Genomic DNA, 24,000 nt, shown 5'->3' with positions numbered 1-24,000 from the left:
TCCAAGGTAAAGCTGTTCAGGCTGTAGCAAAGTTAAATGATGTAGATTGCTTGAATTATGAAAAAGTGAAATGTTGGTTGCTTGACTGTTTCAAACTTACACCTAAAGCTCATAGAAAAAAGTTTCATGAACACAGAAGAAAGGCAGATGAAAGTGTATGTAGTTATATTGTTGACTTAAGTACTTAACTTTTACAGGTGGGTGAGTGGGTGTCAGGTCACCACTTCTGAGGCACTGGCAGACCTTTTGGTGAGTGAACAAGCCTTCAGTACTTTGCCTGATGATATCAGAGACTGGTTAGAAGATGGTGAGTGCACCCCTGCAGAGGAGTTGGGGAGAAAAGGGGACCTCTACTTGGCAAGCAGAGCACCACTGCATAATAGAGGGATAGCAGTGCTGTACGTGGACATAAAGGAACTCCAGCAAAGTACACCAATAACTGGGGAAACTACTAATCCAAGTGCATGGGTTGGGATTAGATGTTTCAAGTGTAACCAGAGGGGACACTTACCAGTCAAATGTCCTTCGAGGCAAGGTGAGAAACAAAGGTGAGTGTGCCAGCAAGTGGTGGTGACAAACTCTCAGTGGTAAGTTGTTTAGAAACAACTGGGATGCCAAATTATTACCAAAATGTATAGTTATTCTTAGTAGATGGTAAACAGTTAACTGCTAAGAGGGTCACAGCTTCTGATATAATCATTATGAGGCCTGCAGTGGTTAGAGAAGAGCAGTACTTGCTTGGGCAGTCCACTTTAGTCAGAGCATTGGGAGGGACCCTGTTTCAAACACCTTTGGCTAGTGTTCACCTTGACTGGGATGGTGGAAGAGGAACAAGCAAGTAGGTGTGTTTGAGGATATTCCTGCAAATGTCCTGATAGGTAATGACTTTGATGATGCATATCTTGAGTACGTGCAGTGACATGCAGTCAGGCTTGGAGAAAGGCATGTAGGTCCAGTAATCTGGGAGAGACCCAGAAAGATACCTGAAGCTGGGACTGGCATGCTGGCTGTTTGAGAAGGTGCTATCTGATAGCAGCAAATCTGAATGTGAGCCACAGCTGCTGATGGGTACTGATGTTCCCTTGGACACTATGACTGTGAGGATGGAGGTGAATGGTGATACCCAGAGTGATAGCGAGGCACAGCTGTTGGAAGTGACTAGGCTTCCTGCAGAAGGGGAACTGGGGAAGGTCATGAAGTTAGAGTTGAGACAGACTCAGCTTACATATCCTACTTTACAAAGCTTGAAGGAAATGGCTAAGGAGGCACCTGAGGCTCAAAGAAGAGAGGAGCTTGTATACTGGAACAAATGTTTGTTGTATAGAGAATGGACTCCTGGAGGTGAGCTAGAAGGTTAAGTGATATGGCAGTTGGTAGTGCCTAGAGCTTACCGTCTACCACTGTTAGCCATAGCCCGTGACATTCCTTTCTCAGGTCATATGGGCATAAGGCATACTAAGAGATGTATTATGCAACATTTTTATGGGCCTGGGATTGCAAGGATGTGGTAGGATGTTGTAGGACTTGTGAACAGTGCCAAAAAGTTGGTAAAGTAGGGGACAAGACTAAGGCTTCCTTAATGCCTTTGCCTTTTATTGAAGAGCCGTTTCAGGGAGTGGACTTAGATATTGTGGGAACCCTGAGTACTCCCAAGTTCTACAGGAAATATGCATCTTGATAGTAGTAGACTGTTCTACCAGATATCTTGAGGCAGTGGCCCTGTCGACTACTGAGGCAGAGAAGGTGGCAAATGCTTTGATAGAAATCTTCAGCAGAATAGGTTTACCGTAGGAAATATTGACTGACCAAGGTGCCAACTTCATGTCAGACCTGCTGACTTATTTGTAGAAGCGTTGGGTGAAAGATCAAAAGACCACCCCCTACCATCCCCAGACTAATGGTCTTGTGGAGAGATTAAACTCTACATTGAAGACTTTGCTACTGGCATTTGCAGACCAGTTCAAAAGGGAATGGAACAAGTATTTGCCCCATCTGTTACTTGCATACAGGGAAGTACTGCAGGAATCTGCAGGTTTTTCACCCTTCGAGTTGTTATATGGGCATATGGTAAGGAGGCCTTTAGATTTAATTCTAGACAAGTGGGAAGGTGAGAGTGAGTCTCACAAAGAATCTATTGTGGCTTATGTGCTCAACTTTTGGACAAGACTTAAGGAGCTCATGGCTTCAGCTCAAGTGAACATAGCAGTGGCTCAACAGCAAAAGAAGGTGTGGTATGACAGGAATGCTCGGGCTCGAGAGTATGCTGAGGGACAGAAGGTGATGGTACTTGTTCTTGTTAGACATAAGTTACGAGCAGCATGGGATGGACCCTTTGAAGTGGTGAGGAAAATCAATGATGTGAACTACATAGTAAATTTGGTAGGTAGCAGAGAAGGGCACAGTATGTATCATGTGAATATGATGAAACCTTATCATGACAGGGAGGCCCTAGTGTTGAGCATTCGTAGTGAATGGCAGGAAGAATCTGAAAGGGATATGGTAACGTATCTTTTGGGTAAGGCTAGGATTGACCGCACTGTGGAAGAGATGGCCACATCATTGCAGTTAACCCCTAATCAAGTCCAGGAGATAAAAGCAGTATTGCAGGAATTTGAGGATATGTCCACAGGTAAACCTGGGTGTACTGACTTGGTACAGCACCACATGGACACTGGACTCCGAAAACCTATTAAGCAGGTTCCTTATAGAGTACCTGAAAGAGTGAAGCAGACTCAGAAAGAAGAAATAATGGAAATGCTAGAACTAGGGGTAATTAGAGTCTAACAGTCCTTGGGCTTCCCCAGTAGTCTTAGTGCCAAAGAAGGATGGCAGTGTGAGATTCTGTGTAGACTCCCACAAATTAAATAGCTGCACAGAGTCAGATTGCATACCCTCATGCCGAGGACAGACAAAGCCCTAGAACATAGAACAGCTGGATGGGGCTAGGTATCTGACTACTATTGATTTGACTAAGGGGTACTAGCATATACCTTTGACTTCTGTTGCTAGAGAAGGGTCAGCCTTTGTAACCCGTTATGGATTGTATGCCTTTTGGAATGAAAAATGTCCCAGCAACTTTCCAGAGGCTGGTAGAATGTATCCTGGTAGGAGCAGGGGAATATGCTCTAGCATACATGGATGACATCACAATTTACAGCCACTCCTGGCAGGAACATCTCCCCATGTGAAGGAGGTCTTGGATAGATTAAATAGGCAGGATAACCTTTAAACCCAGTAAGTTTCAAGTGAGTATGGCAGAGGTCACTCACTTAGGACACAGAGTGGGAAGTGGTAAAATTAGGCCAGAACCTGTCAAGGTGGAAGCTATCCAACAATGGCCAGTTCCTGTTACTAAGAAACAAGTGAGCATTTCTGGGGACACTGGGGTACTGTAGGAAATTTGTGCCGAATTACAGTACCATAGCTGCACCCCTTATTGACCTAACTAGGGAGAATAAACCGAACAAGGTAATGTGGACCACAGATTGTGAACAGGCATTCCAAAAACTAAAAGAGATTGTACAGATAGATGCTTTGAATTTTGGGCTGGGGACTTTGCTCAGCCAAGTTCCCAAAGAAGGAGAAGAGCACTCACTGGTTTATCTGAGCCATAGACTCCAGCCTAGAGAAGAGTGTTATGCAGCTGTAGAGAAAGAGTGTTTGTCCATAGTGTGACCATTGCAAAAGCTGCAGCCCTATCTTTATGGGAGAAAATTCACTGTACTTACAGATCATAACCCTCTAACATGGCTTAATAGGCTCAGTAAGCAGAATGCCAAGTTACTGAGGTGGAGTCCAGGATTGCAAGCATAAGACCATACAACATCACAGTGGGGTTAATAATGCCACTGTGGATAGATTGTCCAGAAGAGGAGCGGGTTAATATTCCCAAGTAGACCCATTTTTCTCAAGCGTCTATTTTCAAGGGTCATGCTTGATTCATAAGTGGGGGAGAAATGTGAAGAAACTGAAAACACTGTCGTGTGTTAGCATGTCTGGCAGGAGATTGTGCATATTCTCAGATTTTGTATTGTATGCCAGCATGCCTAATTGTAAAACTGTAAATAAGTTTTAAAACGTTGAATATTTCATTGCTTAAACAGCATGTTTAAAGAATCTGTCACTGCTTTGATACATTTCTAACTGCACACATTTGAGAGGGACATTCCAAAGTACAAACTGTGAAGAACCAGCTGAACATTGAGTGATGTCATTAGAATGTTCCTGGTTGCTAAGAGATTATTTAAACAGCTGATTGACAAAAAATATTTTTTAAACAGCTGACTGTTGGTTTGAAATTATGCAATTGAGACTGCAGTTTCTCAGGACACCAAGAAAAGAGAATTCGCCAAAAAAATGTAAGCTTGCCTTGGCCATGCTATTATATGTTAGAGCAGATCAGGGACAGTATTCTTTAGTTAGATCAGGAAAGCTTAGTTATTAAGATAGTTTTTTTCTATAATGCACTCCTATCCTGCAGTTTGATTTTACATTTCTGGTGATTGAAATTCTAGTGTTTATTGAGCATTATTGATTTACGATCTTGTAATTGTTTTACTTATTAAATGTTTTTCATTACTTTACATTGTGGCTGAAAAACTGTGTTTTTTCTTCAGAGATTAGTGGGTGCTTCTACCTGTTTGATACTCCCCAGGTTACCTTGAAGGTCTGGCTCTTCTGGTCATAGCTGTCATTTATTTTGATGATTCATTTTCATAATTGGACAACCCTTTAGAAGGGCATGAAGATCCCCTGATCTCTGGCAGTTACTGTATTATTTTGGAAAAGAGAGACAGCTGGAAATCTGTCAGTCTTTCCCAGAAGTGTTTGGATGTGTGAGATTTAAATTTAATTTGAGTGTGAGTGTATCAGAGGTCTTAAACTGGGACACTTTGCTCTGAAGTGTGCAATAGGAAAATACATTTGGATGGACAGAGATATATAGTCCATTCCCAGAAAATAGAGCTTGTTCCTGTTGTGCTGTTAGGGGAAATTTGTGAAATATTACTTCTAAGTGAAAGACCCATATTGGAGTCAGTAATGAGGATTGAAGCTCCACAGTTACTGACCCAGGATAGTAACGGACGTCATTTAATTGTTGGCAGTCTCGTGGGATATAGCTGGACGTCACATAGGTGCCAACTCTGTTGGACCAAACCCAATCATTGTAGAACTTTTTCTGACATAATAAACATTTTAGATTCTTATTATTCCTAAAGTAGAAAGCTGGAACATTCCCCACTGTCCTCTTCATAGTGTTGTCACTGGTTAAAATCCTGCAGTTATTCTTTATAACATCACATACATAACGAATATTACTGGAGTAAGTTAGGACAACTCTGGTGCGTTGATCAATTCTAACATTTTGTATGACCTCTGTAGTGTTCTGTTCCAACTTCTGTGAAAAATAAATGGTTTACCAAGAGTGTTTCTTAACATTGTAGCTTCTTGCATACATGTGTATACCTCCTATTCCTTATATCCTCTTTGCATGAACTGATGAGCCAAGAACTGATTAGCCATTAGGAAATCTTTCTGTCTAGTACATAATCTGGAACAACTTCTTATCTGCCCTTTTCATTATAAATGTGTGGGATGCAAACTGCTATGGGCCAATAAATTATTCCTTGTGATGCAAAGTAGTGTTAATTCCATCCTTCATTTCAAGTTCTAAACAACTAGGAAGTCCCTTTGCCTAAGGGTGAGGGCCAGTCATTACTAGTTTAGAAACATCCCATTTACTCTAATAGAACTCCCAGGGTGTCCTAGAAATGCATGGTGGTTGTCACAGCTCTTCTTGGACTAGCAGGTACAAGAGTATTCCCCTTGTATGGATAATTGACGTCTAGCAGCCTCAACAAGGGAGATATTGGTGAAAGCTACTCCAATGAACAATGCCGCAATGTAGAGTTGCAGACAACCACCACAGGCAAAGATCTTTATCAGCTGCCATCTGGACAAGCATATGCCCTATCAGCCTTCCAGCAAGCAGTATTTTTAAACTTCATTCCAGCATTCACCAGAGTCCCCTCAGTGACTGCCACCTCCTGCCTCAATGCTGTGGGTCTCATGGCAATAACAGTTTTCCTAGTTCTTTGCCAGATATTATCAAGAGTTTTTCACTGGATACTTAGTGTTTAATGGGTTTGATGACTCTTATGTATTAATCTCTTGGATTGCTGTCACAGTCACTGGTGGCTTCTCCCAAACAAGTCTGTCTCGGGGTGGTCCGTTTACCTGCCTAATCCTCAAGTGTGAGTGTTACAGTTGACTCTTCTACCCTGGAGTTGGGGAGTCATTGTTTTGGGCTGATGTTCCCAGGGATTTCATAACAAGTAGATACTTATTTGTACATTAGTGTACTGCATTTAGATGAATGGTGGTTCTCCTTACTTTGTAGACTCAGTAGGACTTCCTTTCCCAAGGTGCAACTGCCATTCACTATGACAATACGACTGTGGTTTGATGCATCACTGTGTGTGTGTGTGTGTGTGTGTGTGTGTGTGTGTGTGTGTGTGTGTGTGTGTGTGTGTGTGTGTGTGGTGGTGGACTCATTCATAACCCCCTTGTTGAGAGGTAATGAGGTTCTGGGAATGGGCCATTGTCACTCATTTTCTGCTAGCACTGTATCATCCGAGTGAAGCCAACATGGCCCTTAATTGATCATCGGCAGTTTTCCTTGTGGGGAAAAAGCCTTGTTTTAAGAATTCACCAGCTATTTTTTCTCTCATTTCCCCCATGGAAGCAGACTTCCTAGGATGATGTCCAGCAGTTGCTTCTGGATCTTTATTACACCTTTCTCTCATTTCCCCTCTTGATGAAGTTTCTTCAGAAAGCCAAGTGATGTAAGGTGGAAATCATTCTGCTTGCCCCATGCTAGCCAAGCAAATATGATTTCCACTGCCATGGCCTCACCTTCTAGAAAACCCTGTTTTGTTCAGACCCTTGAATGGTCTCTTACCCCATCCAGCTTGGAAGTCTCATTTCCCACATCAAGTCCGTCGGGTTAAATGCATGATATTTTGCAGCCTCTCTGATGGGCAAGAACCATGCTTACCCTCCCAGGGTGATCCAGAGCATCACACCTCCAAGAAACCTTTTACAAAGATAAAATATAAGAGTAACTGGAAGATGTTTTGACTATGGACCACTAATCAAAGTCTCAGTTTTTTCAGCCCCATTTCCTGCAGTCTTGCAGTTTTTGGCAGACATTTTTGATGAGGGCTGTAGGTGTTTTCATTGTACAGGTGCTTCTGGCAGCCTTTTCTAAGTTATAATAGGGTCTTCCCTGACATTCTTAAATGTTTGTAAGACCATTTTACGAGCACCTTCCTTTCAGGATCTCCTCTCAAGAGAACTCACTCCCCCTTGGAATTTCACTTTCATGTTCGAGAATCTAATGCTTTTCTTTGAAGTAACAACTAAATTGATTTCAGATACGGGAACTTCAGGCTCTTTCTTCTAAGCCCCTGTAGACTGTATTTCATAAAGATCCAGTGTCAGTGTATTTGCACATTAATTCTGTCTTCATGTCCAAAATAGCTATGGAGATTAACCTTAATCAGTTTATTAATCTTCCACTATTTTTCCACAGTACTCCCAACAAAGGGGTATCATTGTCTGGACATACTTGGCATATTAAGACTTTATTTCAGCAGAATTAAATGTATTAGAAAGGATGATCAGCTTTCTATCTCCTTGGTTGTGGGCAAAGCAGGTTGTAAAGTACTAAAGGTTACCTTCTCCAAGTAACTGACAGATGTACTTTCTGCTGTGGTAAAATAAGTAAACACCCTAACAGATGTAATAAAAAGTCATTCTGCTAAGGTTATAACTATATCCTTAGTTTTTCTTAGTAATTCTTTTGTTGACTATAGTTGTGTGGCTGCAACATGAGCCTGTGTATTTCTGTAAAACATTTTAAACTGGATGTCATTTTCAGATTCGGGTTGACCTTTGTGGCTACCTTTCTCTGTAGTATTCTAACTTGATACCACCCAAGAGGACAAGTTGGGAAGTCTGTCCTAACGTTGCAGTAAACAGACTGGTTCATGTAAGACATGGAACATGTATTTATAATGTTGAATCTTCTTGATCCATTTATTTACTTTATTTATTTAACATTTCTTTACCAGGATAGTCCGACTGGACAACATGTCCATTTTCAGCAGAGTCCTGGGGAGAAAAGCTCCATAAAATTTCACAGAGAAAAATTACAAAAGAGAAATTACAGAGTAAAATTACAGATTAGTAGCATACAGATTTGTTGAAATTACAGTAGTTAATATGCAATATGAGGACAATACCCAATTTGGATGAACATACATATGACATAATATACAATATATACAATGAGTGTAGATAAGAATCTAGGTAGAGTGCTGAAGATATTTCTCTAGTAAGTAAGAGGATGTAATATGTATAGGTTTATATATATATATATATGTATATATATTCAAGCAAATATATATACATATAGATATATATCTATATATATCTATATATATATATATATATATATATATATATATATATATCTATATATATATGTATAGTTCCCCTTTATAATCGCAATATACGAAGTCTCGAATTTCAATATTTTGCGACCATAAAGGCAAATTTTTAAAATGTCTAAAGTGCATAATCGCGAATTTGAATATTTTGAATTTGCGGTTATGGCTTTATGTTATGTGATGTGCAATATTTGGTTTGGATGTTGTTTGGTGTAGTGTATGAATTTACGTGGAATCTAAGGTACGTGAGTGTTTTGTAAGGGTTTTGGGTGGGAGTTTGAGTGTATGTGTGGGTTTTCTGTTTTATTCCTAGTACTGTGGATGTTTATGTTTAGTATTAATAAGCTAGTGGGTTTGTTCTTAGTTTGAAGGTAGATGTTGCATGGCTTATTTGTAGGGGTTGCTGGCCCGGGTTTGGTAAATATTTCCTCCCAGTAGTAACTGGGTGGTTATACTGGTGATAGTTTTTAGGTAGTGGATGATTAGGGAGTGAAACTGAAAACTTGGTAGCTTTTTAGATGGAGAGAAGTAATATATAGGAGAGGTAAGATGTATGGGGGGTTGGGTGTATGCAGATGAGAATATGCTTGCATGATGCATGAATGTTGATAATGCTGTGGGGTAGAGTGGGGGATTTGGAGTGGATGAAGTGAGTGATTGTCAGGTGATAAGAGGTGCTAATGGCGGCTATGGAGGACAGTATTTTGTGGGACATAGTGGGAGTGAGATTATGAAGGGGGAGGTGGTTATTGTACTCGAAGGTGTGGGTGGGGTGAGAAGGTGATGTAGGTTTGGATATTGTAGTGGTAGGTGGGCTGGACCAAGTTGAGGGAGTTGTATTGGGTGAGTAGTAGTTGATAGGATGGAATGTGGGTGGAGTAAGTGGTTGATGTGTGAGAGACTGGATGGTGGTTGTGGTTCAGAGGGTCAGGTGATCTGTGGATAAAATAAATCTAGAAGTAGTGGGGGCGAGTAGGAATTAGGGGCAGGGTAGGGGAGCAGAGTGAGCCTGAGCGGAGTGGGGCCAGACCAGTAATGCAGAAGTGGCACCAAAAATAATCTATCATGTGGTGGTCAGGCCAGTAAGTAAGATGTATCCTAGTCTGCACCAGGGTTCTAGTTAACCTGCACCAGGATTAGATATGAGATATGTTTAGCCTTTGAGGCTAGAGGTAGAATAGCATAGCCTAGCCTGTGAATGGGCTCCTCTGCACTGAGCGTTTGAGTTTGGTCACCACTTGTGAACCAGCCAAGGAAGGCAGAAGGTGGGATGGATGGATGGCAGAAAGAAAGAATGGCCTACTCCCTCTACTAGTATCGGTGGAGGGGAGAGCGCAACACCTGGATTTATGCTGCCACCTAGTGGGATAGTAAATTCTGGGTCAGAAGCACAAGCATATGGAGTGGTGGAATTGGGAGGGAGCACTATTGGGCAATCGGATGTCCTGTGAGTGTCCGGTCCTGTAACTGCTTTTACAGTAGAGACAATATGGTAGGACCTACGTTGCCACTATGTTGATGGGCTCAGTTTGGCTGCTGTTTTTCAGCTGATGGAGCCCGTCTGACGTAAGAGAGAAAGTCACTGGATAGGTAATTATGCAGGTGGGGGGACCGCCGCAAATGGCTTGACTGGGTTAACACTATGTTGATGGGCTCAGTTTGGCTGTTGTTTGTCAGCTGATGGAGCCCGTCTGATGTAAGAGAAAGTCACTGGGTGGATAATTGTGCGTGTGGGGGAGACCACCACATTTGGCTTGACTGCTGGATAGTACACTCGCAAGTGAGGTGAAGGCTGGTCTGGGGATCGGGAATGCAGGGGCTAGAGTGGAGAAGGTTGAATATAACAAGACATGGAGCTTTAAAACCCGACACCTCCCCAGTCATCCCCCATCCTAGAGGGAAGTTTTTGCCAGTGCAAAATCTAGATGAAAACTCCTTGGGGCCATATGGTTGCATAGAAAATGTTGCCTATTCTGTCTAAAGGGGCAAACTCGATCTGGAGGGTATCTGAATGTGCAGTGCATTATGGGAGAGGGAGGAGGAGATTTTGACCTTAGGAAAGTCCTAAAGGTACAAAGCAAGTGTTACCTCTGGCTAACAATCCTGCTGTTGATATGAACAGATGTAAATCATGAAGATCTATGTTATGGTGAGAACATTACTTTTCATTTTAGGAATATACCCAGATGTTAAGATTTACTCATGCATTGACTCTCTGGGAGAACATGGCACAGTTTTGTGCAAGTGCATGTAGAGTAACAGTAGATTTGGAAAGAAGAGTTTTGTCTTAGGAACAGGAAGAACCCTGCTGAGGACATTAGGACCACTTAGTACCTGGAACTCTTCAGGCTGGTTCATCCCTGTCCTGGCCTCTCCCCCACCTTGCTGTTAATGTCCCATCTCTCCATCCCTTTGTTGCCACATTGAGTAGTTTAGACACCAAGTTATTCCATGCCGATTTGCATACAGCTTAGTTTTGTTGACAAGTTTGTCTTGATCTGTGGCTTTTCTGATTCCAAATACTTTAATTTTCATGATCAAGTAGAACCCCCCCCCCCCTTTTTTCTTATCTGTTTTTTTTTTTTTTTTGACTATTTTAGTTCCTAGCCCTTCTTGCAGATTAGAATCTTTCATGTATACATTCTTCCTTCCTAACTCATTTCTTCTGTCCTATTTTCTCTCATCCTCCTCTCCCATTGTTGTCGCTGATGAATGACGCACTATATCACTCCATCATCTCTCCGTCCCTTCCTGTGTGTTAACTGTCCGGGCACTTAACCTAGCTTCTTAATCCTTGCCTCATTCCTAATTTGGTGGTGACCCATTTCTCTGATGCCCTTTTTATGTAAATTGCTCTTCCACCCTCATGCCTCCATTCTCTGTCATTCCCAGGCATTTCCATGCCCCACCTCCTCTTGTCACTGACCCGACTTTCTTTGATACTAGCATCTGCCATCCCATCCTGCACCACTGTTTGCACCTCCTCCCATGTTCCTACCCAGAGTCCTTGCACTACAGAATTGCCATCTTTGTCTGTTTCTCAGCTGTGTTATAAATTTGTATTTACATTCCATGCATTGTCTAATCACCTCTTTCCCTTTCTGTTTCTGTCATCTTCTGTCTACTTTTCATCTTAGTTTAAAGGTACAGTTTTTGAAATGTGCCTTTCCTTTCTAGCACTAAGCACCACTTTTCCTTCCTAGCTAAAGTGCATCCTGTCTGCTTGCATAGAGTTGGTCCTTCTGTCTGTTTGCCAATCATAATCCTTTCTCCCGCATGTAGTGCCACAACCAGTCATTCTACCTGCTAATATTCTCTTTATCTCTGTGCTGGCTGCTGGTGAAATTTCTGAGTGTTATTTCCAGCCCTTTCTCATGGGATCTCGCTGCTTCCTCCCTAACCTTCCTTTTTACCACCTCAGCTATTATCTCTGGCAGTTAACTGATGCCTACATGCTCCACAACAAGCCTTTTGATGATCACTTTGGTCAGCTCCTCCCTTGTTTTACTTGTGCTTAGAGACCGTTTTTTCCAGAAATCTGGCCTCTTCTTACTTTGCAGACTCCTAATCCCCTTTGTGATAGTTTCCAATCACTAAAACCATGTAGTCTTACCCACAGTAGTTCTCTTGTCCTTTGTTTCCTCCCCCATATCACAACCTCTCTTAAATGTAATATTTCTACTTCCCTTTCCAACAAGTCATGTTCTCTTGACCTTTTTCCAAGTGCTGGAGTCCATTTTAATTTTTATCATGTTGCTTCTTCACCTTTTTAGTTTAAAGGCTTTCTAACGGAATACTTTAAGATCATGGTTTCCCCTCATCGATAGATGCAGAGCCTGTCATCAGTGTAGTCTTGCATCACACTGGGTCAATTTCCAGTGCCCCGTAAAGCTAAAGCCCCAGGCTTTGCTAACATAGTACACCGTTACTGCTCGGTCAGTGTACCAGTAATGGTTTTGAATGTAGATGTGATTGTTGCTTGTTGAAAACCCTTTGACTTCTGCACTGCTGTGATGGCTATATTTACAGTGACTTTCAGCTTCCTACCTTTATATATCTGGTGTGGAATTCCTGGGGATTTACCCCTTATCCCTTACGCCCTTGACATTAGGAAAGCACTTTACCATCCTGGTCCTTCCTTTCCCTAGTGCTGCCTCCAAAGACTGGATTGTACCAGTCATAGTTTCATAGGAAAGTGTGCGGGCCATTTTAAGTGTGGCCAACTTCTTTTAAAGGTGAGAATTAAACCTTGTGCCTTGAGTCTGTAAAGTAAACTCCTCCACTATTATGCCAACCCCCAGCCCCTAGTTTCCGTCTTACATGGGGTTTCACAAATTACCACCATAACAGCTATAAATAAATGTAATCTGTAGGTCATGCTGCTCAGCGCTAGATTTCTAAATCTCAAGATGCACTCGCTCGAAGCATTCCTCAAAATAGAGAACATCGACATTTGTGCTGTAATGGAGACCTGTTCTAAAGCAGCAGAAAGCACCCCTGCACTACCAAGCTATAACTCATTCCACACCTTTCAGCCCCAGAACATGGACTGAAGCTGTAAAGGTGGTGGGCATCTCCATATTCATAAAGGATATATACACATTAGTAACCCAGCATAATGCATCGGCGATACTTCAGGTACAACTAACAGTGGGTAGGACGGCGATTCAGGTCGTAGCCTGCTATAGGTCCCTAACCATGTCCCAAGACTCTTACTTCACATTCCTAAGCACCCTGGAAACTGTTAGGGTCCAACCCAACACACTCTTACTGGGTGACTTCAACTACCCCTCTATCAAATGGGAAAATTACTCGTGCACCAATACACTTGCCCAGCGCTTCCTGGAATTAATTAATTCCAATGCGCTGGACCAGCTCATTCTTACCCCCACTAGAGGAAGCATGGGTAACCATTGTTCAACACCAATAGTCAATTCCTCCCTGGTTAGGTCCGACTACAAACTAATTACCATGGAAATCCACATCTCACCCACACCACCAGCAAAGGTAACCACCATGAAAAACTTCTCCAAAGCTGACTTTGGGCTCATAAAAACAGAGGTGGCTAACTTCACAGCACCCATGCAAATGGTAAATAGGTGCATGACTGCCAAATCATACACCGATGCACTGTACAAACACGTACATAAATACATGGAACTAGCCATACCCAACAGAACCTAGACACTCTCCTCCAAAAAAAGGAAGCCAATCTGGTGGTCCTCTGCCATTAACAAATTCTACAACAGAAGGAAGAATCTGTTGCAGAAAAAGGTGAAGTCCCAAGACTGGAAAAATTCCTTTATTAGTCTCAACAAAAAGTTGAGATCCCTCAACAAAGCCTCTAAAGCTATCAATGAAGGCAGAGTTGCGACAGACACTAAGAACAACCACAAAGCCTTCTACAGTTATATCAAGAATCTCCATAGAAATACTCCGAGTTGCTCTGAATTACTGCACAATGGTACCTCGTATACTGAGCCAACATACTGGCCAACAGATTCAGTGCCAACTTTACCCCTCCCCCCCCCCCAAAGGACCAATCACAATACCGGATGAATGCTAGGCACCCAGCAGTACTGCAGCACAGGTTAAAGCTGCATTGTCCAAGGCCAAGAATACAGCTTCCATGGGACCCAACAATATCCCTGGCTGTGTTCTACATGAACTACAAAGTAAATGGCGCCACACCTGTGTGCCCAGTTCAGTCACAGCCTCACCTCAGGCTTTGTCCCTACAGAATGGGGCACTGCTACAGTCATCACTCTCCATAAAGGGGGAGTGACTACAGACCCTGGGAATTATTGCCCCATTAGCCTGACGAGTCTGATATGTAAAGCAATGGAGCTCATCATCATAGACCTAATTAACAAGGATATAGAGAATCTGCAAACTCTGGATCCCACGCAGTTTGATTTGTGTGAAGGGCCGATCGTGCCTGCTCAACCTGGTTGACTTCTTTGAGTCAGTCACCAGAGCTGTGGATGAGGGCAAGGCAGTTCATACAGCCTACCTTGATCTGGCCAAGGCCTTTGACACCATTCCCCACTCAGGAATTATTGCTAGACTCAACAAACTAGGCATCAACCCCTGTATCACTAGGTGGGTTGCAAATTGGCTCACAGATAGAACCCACAGTGTGAAAGTAGCAGAATCCAAGTCAGACTGCCGACCAGTTACAAGTGGAGTCCCACAGGGATCGGTTCTGGGTCCTCTCCTGTTTGGCATCTACTTCTCAGAAGTCCAGGCCAACACGGAGGGACTCTGGCTGACCACGTTTGCTGACGATTGCAAGCTGGAAGCCATTATTAACTTCCCAAGTGATGAAGACGTCCTACAGAAAGGCCTCACTGAGACCAATGACTGGTGTCAAAACCATGGCCTTAAGCTTAATGCCAAAAAATGCGTTGTCATTCCCTTTGGGAAAAACTCAGTTCCCACTAATTACCACATTGATATTAGCCCACTGAACACTGACGGCATCATAAGAGATCTGGGGACACAGGTTGACAGCAACCTGTCCTTCGACCACTACATTGCCACCATGGTCTGAAAGTCCTTCTATGTGGCACATCTCATTACCAAGGGTTTTGCATCCAGGAAGAAAAAAGTCACCATCTCTCTCTTCCCTCATTAGGCCTATCATAGAGTATAATGCCCCATTTGGCATGTACCTCTCTAAACACCTGCAACAGCTGGAAAAGCCACAGAAGTAGCTCACGAAGAGGATCCTAGGCCTCAAACACGTGCCCTACATGGACAGACTCAACAAACTCCAACTTTTCTCTGTCTCCTATCATCTCTTAAGAGGCAATCTCTGCTTGACTTACAAAGCCATGTCTGACCCAGCCCTGTCAGAAATGTTGCACCTAAAGAAATCCCTGTCCGTCCACACCACACGCTCCAGGGACCTCAACCTTATTACCACAATCAACAGAACATGCTGGAGTGACAGGTTCATAACCCAAAGACTGCCCATGCTCTGGAATAGACTTCCCATACACGTCAACCAGAGCACCTCACTGGCCCTTTTCAAGTGAAATCTTGATGAATGGATGAGAAATAGAAAGTTCACCCCGGGGATCACTCCAGTGGCCGTACTTCATAGCAGCACTGGGAACTAACAGTGGCGTGATGCCAGGGCACTTCTATGGACTAGGCTTGTGAAGGTTCCAAGCCCGTTGGCCTAGTACAAACCTGTATGACTCTACTGATCCACGACTCCTCAGTATTCATGTTGGTCTGACATTTTATTGCCTTTATAGCGGTGTCAGTACTCTATAGGAATGTGGGTTGGGCATTAGCAGGGACATATATACTTAGCATTTTTTTTGAGGGTTCTTGCACCTAAACATGATGTTGAGGACTGCTTCTTTTTCTGTGTGTATATATATATATCTTCATTCCTGTTTATTGCCTGTAGTTCTGCACATGTAGCCTTACTATACTTAGTTGTGTGAGAGCCTTCTAGACTGTATCTTGCATTTACCCCATGTAAGGGAATAATTTAAAGTATGTCTGTCAGTATGTCCTTGTGTACATAACAGATTAAAATTAGAAAGTTATTGAGTGACAACAATATATCGTTACATAAAATGTAAAATAATAAATGACTTAAAAATAAAATGGCTGGTAAAGCATTGAAAGTATAAAGATAAAATGAACAACATTAGGCTGTTTTCTTTATTTTCCTCTTTTTTCTTGTTAAGTAGTGATGGAGCAGTTTTGCTAATGTAGATGGTGATTGAATGTAAGACTGTAATAATTTTATAGGTTTATATGCCCAAGAAAGGTAATTTATTATAAAAGTGTATTCACATTTTTGTACAAGCTGCATTGTCATTGGTGACAACATGGTTAGGGAAACTTCTCTGGAGTCTGCTGTATTTTAGCTTCTTTCAGTTTATGTACTCCTTGGAATTTTTTAGTTGTATGCTTTTGTCACAAGTTATATAAAGTGTTTTTTTCCTTGTCTTCACAGCTGATGGTGTTGCACTGGGTGCAGCTGCCTCAACATCACAGACTAGTGTGCAGTTAATAGTTTTCGTTGCAATTATGCTGCACAAGGTAAGCAACATTTATGCAATGTTTTGATTTCATTTTAAAAAGCTTATTCCTCAGGAGAAGTTACTCACGTCATTGCTGAGATTATCAGTGAAATATTTTGATAACTTCTGTGTTTGTGCTTTATTGGTTTCTTTGTCACAATAATGTTTACTACTTGTTTAACTGCAAAATTGCTATAATTTCTCATTCTGTGAGTAAACCTTCATTAATAATGTTTAAACCTGTATTTTTTTCCTTTTAACAGAAAACTTTATGCAAAACATTAGATGACATCTGCTACAGGGTTGTCTAACTTTAAGGATGCAATGCTTGTTAAGTTATTCACCGCTGTTAGACTGGACACTGCAGGCTGTTTTCTGATTATCAGTTACTTTGTTACATAATAGAGAAATTGTCTGATAGGGGTATTCTGTTTATTGACAATTTTATCTGTAAACATGTTTTGATTGTTTTAAACAGAGGACTTGGAAAATATAGCTTTGTATAAAATGTTTTTTGTGTAAAACCTTTTTATCTTCCACCAGTAGCTGTCATATGTACACATCACAGTTTTTGTTTTCAGTTTGACTTTTTTGTATAATGTCATCTCTGTCTGTGCCACAGGCCTGGATCATGGCTGCAAACTGTCTCGGGACCAGTCCACTTACCCAGTTAGAGAATAATAATTACACATTACATGCTGATTAATATTCTAAAGCATGAATGACAACTGGCAGTTCACGTCAATTAAAAATCCTATCCCAAAAGAACACAAACTGGTCTGACTGTGCAAGCCTTTTATCTGCATGTCCAGTTGAGAGCTAACAATTGACTGGATTCAGGACTTCAGTGAAATTAGGGAAATGGAGGAAAGTAGTTTCTGATCTCCAAACTGCACTGAAAACAGTAACTGAAAAAAAGAAAATTTACTGCTTTAACTGGGTGTACTGTGCAGGTTCTGGCACACGTGTGAGAGATGCATGCATGATGGCAGCACTAGTATATCAGGAAGTCGGCACACACCCTCCTTTGATGCAAAAACAGAGTAGAAAAGTTATAACTTCATACAACATTATTTACAAAAAAGGTAGTATATTTCTTTTTTAAGTAATGTCATTCTTTTGCAGCAGTACGTTCATTCTGGTGTAGGTAGTACTGGTTTACCCATGGCTGGCTTTGTTTGGTTACCTGGGCTTTGCCATAGTGACCACACCATGCTGGCCATTGGTAAATCCTACATTACCCTTACCTAAACATGCTATGTTAAATAAATTACTCTGTGCATTAGAAAACAGTATTCCTCCTTCATTCTGCTTCCAGCAAAGTTTTTTACATGCTGATTGGAACATGACTTCAAATGTTCTGGGGCATTTGATAGTCTTCTTCCTTAAAACTTGCAAAGATTAGGGAGTTGCTATGCCAAGGAACAATTGCAGAACATGAAATCATAATATCAACATGGTTTATAATAAAAGGAATAAACATTTTGACCAAAAGTAAGAGTAATTCTCAGAATGCTAGAACTCTTCACTGAAATAAACAAACAATTCAGGAGCTTAATAAAATCTACCAAAGCCAAGTTTAAAATGGTTACCCAAGCCAAAGACAGCCACAAGGCATGTTTTAGTTGCGTTTGTAATTTCAAAAACGCAACACAGTAATGTGCTGAGCTGATTGAAAAAGATGTTACCTACTCTGAGGCTGAGGGTAATAGTGAGCCTACTGTCCAATATATTTAGCTCAGCTTTACCCCTCTCTCCACTCCATCTGTCCCTCAACATTTACATAAAGCTGGCTATCCTACAACTGTCACACAAGACTATCAAACACAAATCCCGTGAATCTGGATAAAGTAACCAACGATAAAAGTATAATGTTCCAAAAAAGCCACCAACTGTGTGTATTCCAATGAGTTGGTGGCTTTTTTGGAACTGTCACACAAGACCAAGTCCTAAATGTGCTATCAAACAGTAAAAATACTGCATCAGTGGGTTCTGGCAATGTCCTTGGGTGTATATTAAATAGCATGAAGCATAATTTATCCACACCCCTAACAGCACTGTTCAAGCTCAAACTCAGTATGTGTTTTGTATCAAGTGAATGGAGAACAGCTACACTCATTTACCTGCATAAGAGAAGGCCTTTCACAGGCCCATCTCCGTTACAGCCCCATAAGTCTGACTAGCCTTATATACAAAGCCATGGAAAGACTTGTCATGTACCTAATCAACCAGGACATAGGGAACCCTCCAGACACTGGACCCATCTCAGTTTGGATTCATTGAGGGTAGATCATGCTTACTCAACCTGATAGATTTTTTTTTTTTTGAAAAAGTCAGCAAACCAACGGATGAAGGAAAAATGGTACACACCAGGTACTTTGACCTGGCCAAAGCTTTTGACACAGTTCCCCACTCAGGTATAGTAGAAAAGCTAAATAAACTGGGAATAAACCCTTACATCACCCACTGGATTGCCAGCTGGATCACAGAGAGGATGCAGGAAGTCAAATTAGGGGAAGTTGCCTGCACAAAGAGACTAATCACCAGTGGAGTCCCCCAGGGTTCTGTGCTAGGACCTTTTCTGCTTGGCATCTGCTTTTCTGAAGTAAAAGCCAATGCCAAAGGTTGATTCTTTGCATATGATTGCAACCTATGAACAAGTCATTGAATTCCCAATTGACATATAGCTGTCCTGCAGGAGGGCTTTTCCCCAAAAATAACTACTGTCAGAGTCATGGACTGAAACAAAATGCCAAAAAAAATTATTTTTTTATCCTTTGGGAAGTCATGTACCCAACGGAACTGCCACATTGGCAGTAGCCTCTAATAGTTGACCCAGGTGTTCAAGATTTAGGAACTTATGTGGACAGTGATCTCACTTTGATCAGCATGTGCCCATTTTTGGAAGAAAGTCTTTCTATACTGCACAGTTTATAAATAGAGGGATTGTGTCTAGATCTAGGGATGTCGTTGTCCCCCTTTACTCAGCCCTCATTAGATCAATCTTTGAATATAATGCCCCTTTGACGTATACTAGTCCAGACATATACACATGCCAGAAACACCCACAGAGATACCTTACTAAAGGGATATCATACCTTAACAACATGCCTTACATGAACCGACTCAGACCCTTGTCACTGCACTCTGTATCCTACAGACTGCTAAGAGATGACCCGTGTCTGACATACAAGGCATCCAATAACCCAGTACTGGTGGATTTACTGCACATCAGCAAGTCAGTTGGCATCAGAAATTCTCTGTGTAAGTATCTAAACCTGTTCTGCAACATCAACAGAACGTTTTGGAATGATACGTGCATCTCTTAGGGGATACCACTGCTATGAAACAGACCACAGTCTGTTCAGTCAATCCACTTAAAACAAAGTTCCTCCCTTTCCATGTTCAAGCACAACTTGGATCTATGGATGGGAAACAGAAAATTTACCCAGGGACTGCCCGCTGAGAGGCAGCTCCTAAATGCTTTATCCCATGCATGGGATCCCTGAATTTATCTGTGGAATGCTCCCAGTTGTTCTCTTTAGGGATAATATAAAATATAGACCATGGAATGATTAAGGCCAATCTCTATCCAAATGGGATAGGTTAATTTGAGCAGAAAAGTGTAAATTAGCTAGGCTTAAAATGTCTCTCTTAAGAATGTCATTCATAGCTGAACAGTTTGGAAGGCATCCACTTCTGCACCTGTAGTGTTTATTTATATTTTGATTGCCAGGATGTCCATCTAGATTGTGGCCCATTTTCAGTGGAGTCCTGGGGAGAAGAGCTGTAACAAACGGTAACTTGTGCATCAGATAGTCACAGCTGTGTAGACTGTGTTGTAACAAACAGTAAATAGTATTATAACATCTGCAATTTTAGGATAGTGTCTTCTGTTTACAGTGTATGTAACATTTGAGTGTTTACATCTAGAGAAAGAGTAGAGGTAATACAAGTTCTTTAAATTCTGGATATGGGTTTGTATACTGATGATAAACTGACAATTGTCTGTGTACATTTCAGATAGCATTAAACTGTTTACATTTATGAAACCCCATTGAAAAAGAGGTGAAACATACACTGATTTCTTAAAGTGAATTTGCTTAAAGACATTACAACAGGTAATAAGTTACAGTATCACATTTTGTAAGACTTGGGAAGAAATATCCTCTAGTTCAGCAGTAAAGGGAAGTGTAAGCCTAGGGAGAAAATACACAAATTTGGCACATGGTAACAGGTGCTGTTGAAGTGTACTTGAGTGATGCCTTTATTTCAGTACATTTCACCGACTAATTAACATTAGTGGAGTATTTTCTGATAGCTGTATACTACTTAGCATGTTTTGCACTATGAGATATCTAGCTTATTTAACTAGGACCCAATTTTCCGCCACTGGCAAGTAGCAGTCAGTGAATAAATGAATGAATAGTGGCAACAAAGTAAAGGTACAGTGAGAACAGCCAATATATATGAAGGAGTGAATGAATAAACAGACTTAGCAAAGGAATATGCATTGAGAACAGACATTTTACAGTGGTGCACATGTGGTTGCAAGTGCTGAAACTTTAAGATAAATCAAAAGCTTTGTCATTAGGGTTGGGAATGTGGATATGTGTGTGGGGAGGTGTGGGTGAGTGTGTATTTAGGTTAGAGTATTGGCTAGGGAAAGGGATAGCTTTAGAGTTCAGAGTATATTTGTAGGTAAGGATTACAGTAAGGCCTAGGTGGTAGATTTAGTGCGGTTCATGAGTGTTAATATATATGGCGTGAGTCGAGAGTCTTGTGTAGTATGGTGTTATGGAAGTCTTCTTCTAAGGTAAAGAGCACGGTTAGGGACAGGGGTAGGGTTAGCATGCTCTACTAAAAATGTCAGAATGCCATAAGGACCAATGAATGCTAAATGGAAGTATTCCAAAAGCTCTACAGGCATGACTGAGATAACATAATCTGCATTTGTTGGTATACCAAATTCTGGTGAAAGTTATTTTCTGCTATTGTTTATTTTACTGATTGCACTTCATTTGCACCATCTGAGATGTAAATTTAGTTATCGTATGTTGTTGATTTGATTGTTAGTACTTAAGTTATCTCGGTACATTTTTGTATTGTTGCTTGTTACATGTCCTTGCAATTGTCTGATAATTGTTTTCCAATTGCACTTAAGCTAGCACCATCAAATGTATTACTATTGCCTTCCTACATAGAGTGGAAATTGCTTCTTAACTTGATGAATGTTGCATCATTGAACTGAACATTATTTGTCTGATGGTATTGTTATTATGTTTAAGTAATATAGCACTGTTGTGCCTTGTTGCTGTTGCAATGTTCATTACTTGCAATATCTAACGTAATATTGCACTGCTGCTAGTGCTTTTTCAGGTAATTTTGCACAGTTTCCAAATTATGAATATTAGTAAAAACAAAATGAAAACTCCAGCAAAGCTAGACCTTCCACTGAGTGACCTCCCAAACCTCTTGTATCAGAGGTACATGGGATATATGCAAATAATCCTTATGAACATCAGGTGTTTCAGCTAATTGGCAATTCTGAATGTACACAACTTGTTTCGTTTAACTGGACAATTTCAGGCCAATAAAGTCAAACCCCACTAGGTGTGGATATGCATATTTTGGCCTTGTTATGACCTCATCAGCACAGCACAAGCAGAGGGCTTGACTAAGCATTAGAAACACAGGGCTGTTATACCCAGCTGATGTCCATTGTCATTAGGGTCACTGCAAAAATATCCCAAACAACAAGCTAAAACAATAAGTAAGAAGGTGACTGAAAAACCAATCAGTAAAAACAAAATGAAAACTCCAGCAAAGCTAGAACTTCCACTGAGTGACCTCCCAAATTTCTTGTATCAGAGGCACATGGGATATATGCAAATGATCCCTATGAACATCAGGTGTTTCAGCTAATTGGCAATTCTGAATGTCCATGACTTGTTTCGTCATTTTACTGGACAATTTCAAGCCAATAAAGCCAAACCCCACTAGCTGTGGATCTGCATATTTCGGCCTTGTTATGACCCTGTCAGCACAACACAAGCAGAGTGTTTGACTAAGCATTAGAAACAGTAAAACAATGAAACAAGTCATGGACATTCAAAGTTGCCAATTAGCTGAAACACCTGATGTTCATAAGGATCATTTGCATATATCCCATGTGCCTCTGATACAAGAGGTTTGGGAGGTCACTGTGTGGAAGTTCTAGCTTTGCTGGAGTTTTCATTTTGTTTTTACTGATTGGTTTTATAGTGGCCTTCGTACTTATTGTTTTAAATTATGAATATTAGAAACCAAATTACCTTCTCACTTATTGATTGCATTTTTTGATCATTTGCATTTATGCATTACTTCTTTACTGTTGCAGCATTTAACCTACCATGTAGTACTGACTGTATTATGCTGTGCGATGCAGTTTTGCTAGTCCTGCTGATTGTACTATGTTTACAGCGTCATAGCTGTTTGCTGTACAGTTACTATACTGGTGCCATTAGTTAAACTAGCTGTTGCTCGTCATTGCTGCTAGTTAACATACGAGACCAAGTTAACTTGTTATTTCAGCTGCTTCAATAGTCTTTGTAATACTTTTGATGGGTTTATACCAGAAATTTGGTACTAATCTCTTGTACCTATACGTAAAGGTGGAGGAGGAAATGGCAAGGGGGCTCCAAAAAGAATTTTGAAATCTACCAAAACCAAGGAAAGTCCAAGAAGTCAGAATGACTATTTAAGGGGACCTTGTCCCCCATCCATACACCCTGGAAGCCCCATTTTCTTTCCAGAAAGTCTGAATCTCCACTTTTCTCTTTGACAACAGATAGTTTCAGACAAATGGGTTCTGAAGATCATTCATCATGGTTACAGATGGCAATGGGGAAAGTTCCTAATTTCCAGGAGTAATCCCTCATCTACCAGAGCAGACTCTTATTTCCACCTGTCCTAGATCACATGCTGTCCTGTGGTGTGATTAGGACCAGTTCCCCTTCACAGGAAGGAAAGGTTTTTATTCAAGGATGTTTTAGTGTCAGAGAAAAAAAATGCTTGGAGACCAGTTCTGGATTTTTCTTTCCTAAACCTGTTGGTGATCGTACCCAGATTCAAAATGATGTCACTTCACAACCCACATTCAAGTTTCCTGGTAACACTAGATTTAAAAGATGCTTACCATCACATCCCTATTCATCCAAACTTCAGGTGTTTCTTAAGGTTTAGTATGTCTGGATCACTTTATTAGTTCTGTGACATAACCTTTAGACTATCCACTGCACCAAGACTGTTCACAGAAAGTCTAGCTCCAGTTATAGCTTATTTCCACTCGGGTGAGAGATTTATTACACAAGCTTTCAATCCAAGAGAACATTCAAAAGTCTCTTTTGACTCCTTCACACAGGATTGTATTCTTGAGGTGTCAGACAACTCAGTTCAAA

The 24,000-nt window shown here is 41.1% G+C and overlaps 1 protein-coding gene across 1 annotated transcript in view; it reads left to right on the top strand.

Annotated features, from left to right (window-relative positions):
- The window catches only part of SLC39A9 (solute carrier family 39 member 9), a 620,493-nt gene that overhangs the window by 459,760 nt on the left and 136,733 nt on the right, over nt 1–24,000 (top strand). Inside the window, exon 5 of the mRNA XM_044074002.1 lies at nt 16,495–16,580. Coding sequence (XP_043929937.1) covers nt 16,495–16,580 — 86 coding nt within the window. The remainder of the gene's footprint in view (nt 1–16,494; nt 16,581–24,000) is intronic.

This window comes from Protopterus annectens, chromosome 6.part0 (genome assembly GCF_019279795.1).
Source record: "Protopterus annectens isolate FY-2018-M chromosome 6.part0, PAN1.0, whole genome shotgun sequence".
Classification (NCBI taxonomy): Eukaryota; Metazoa; Chordata; order Ceratodontiformes; family Protopteridae; genus Protopterus; species Protopterus annectens.
Note: the sequence above shows the minus strand (reverse complement) of the source record. Positions and strands in the feature narration are given on the sequence as shown.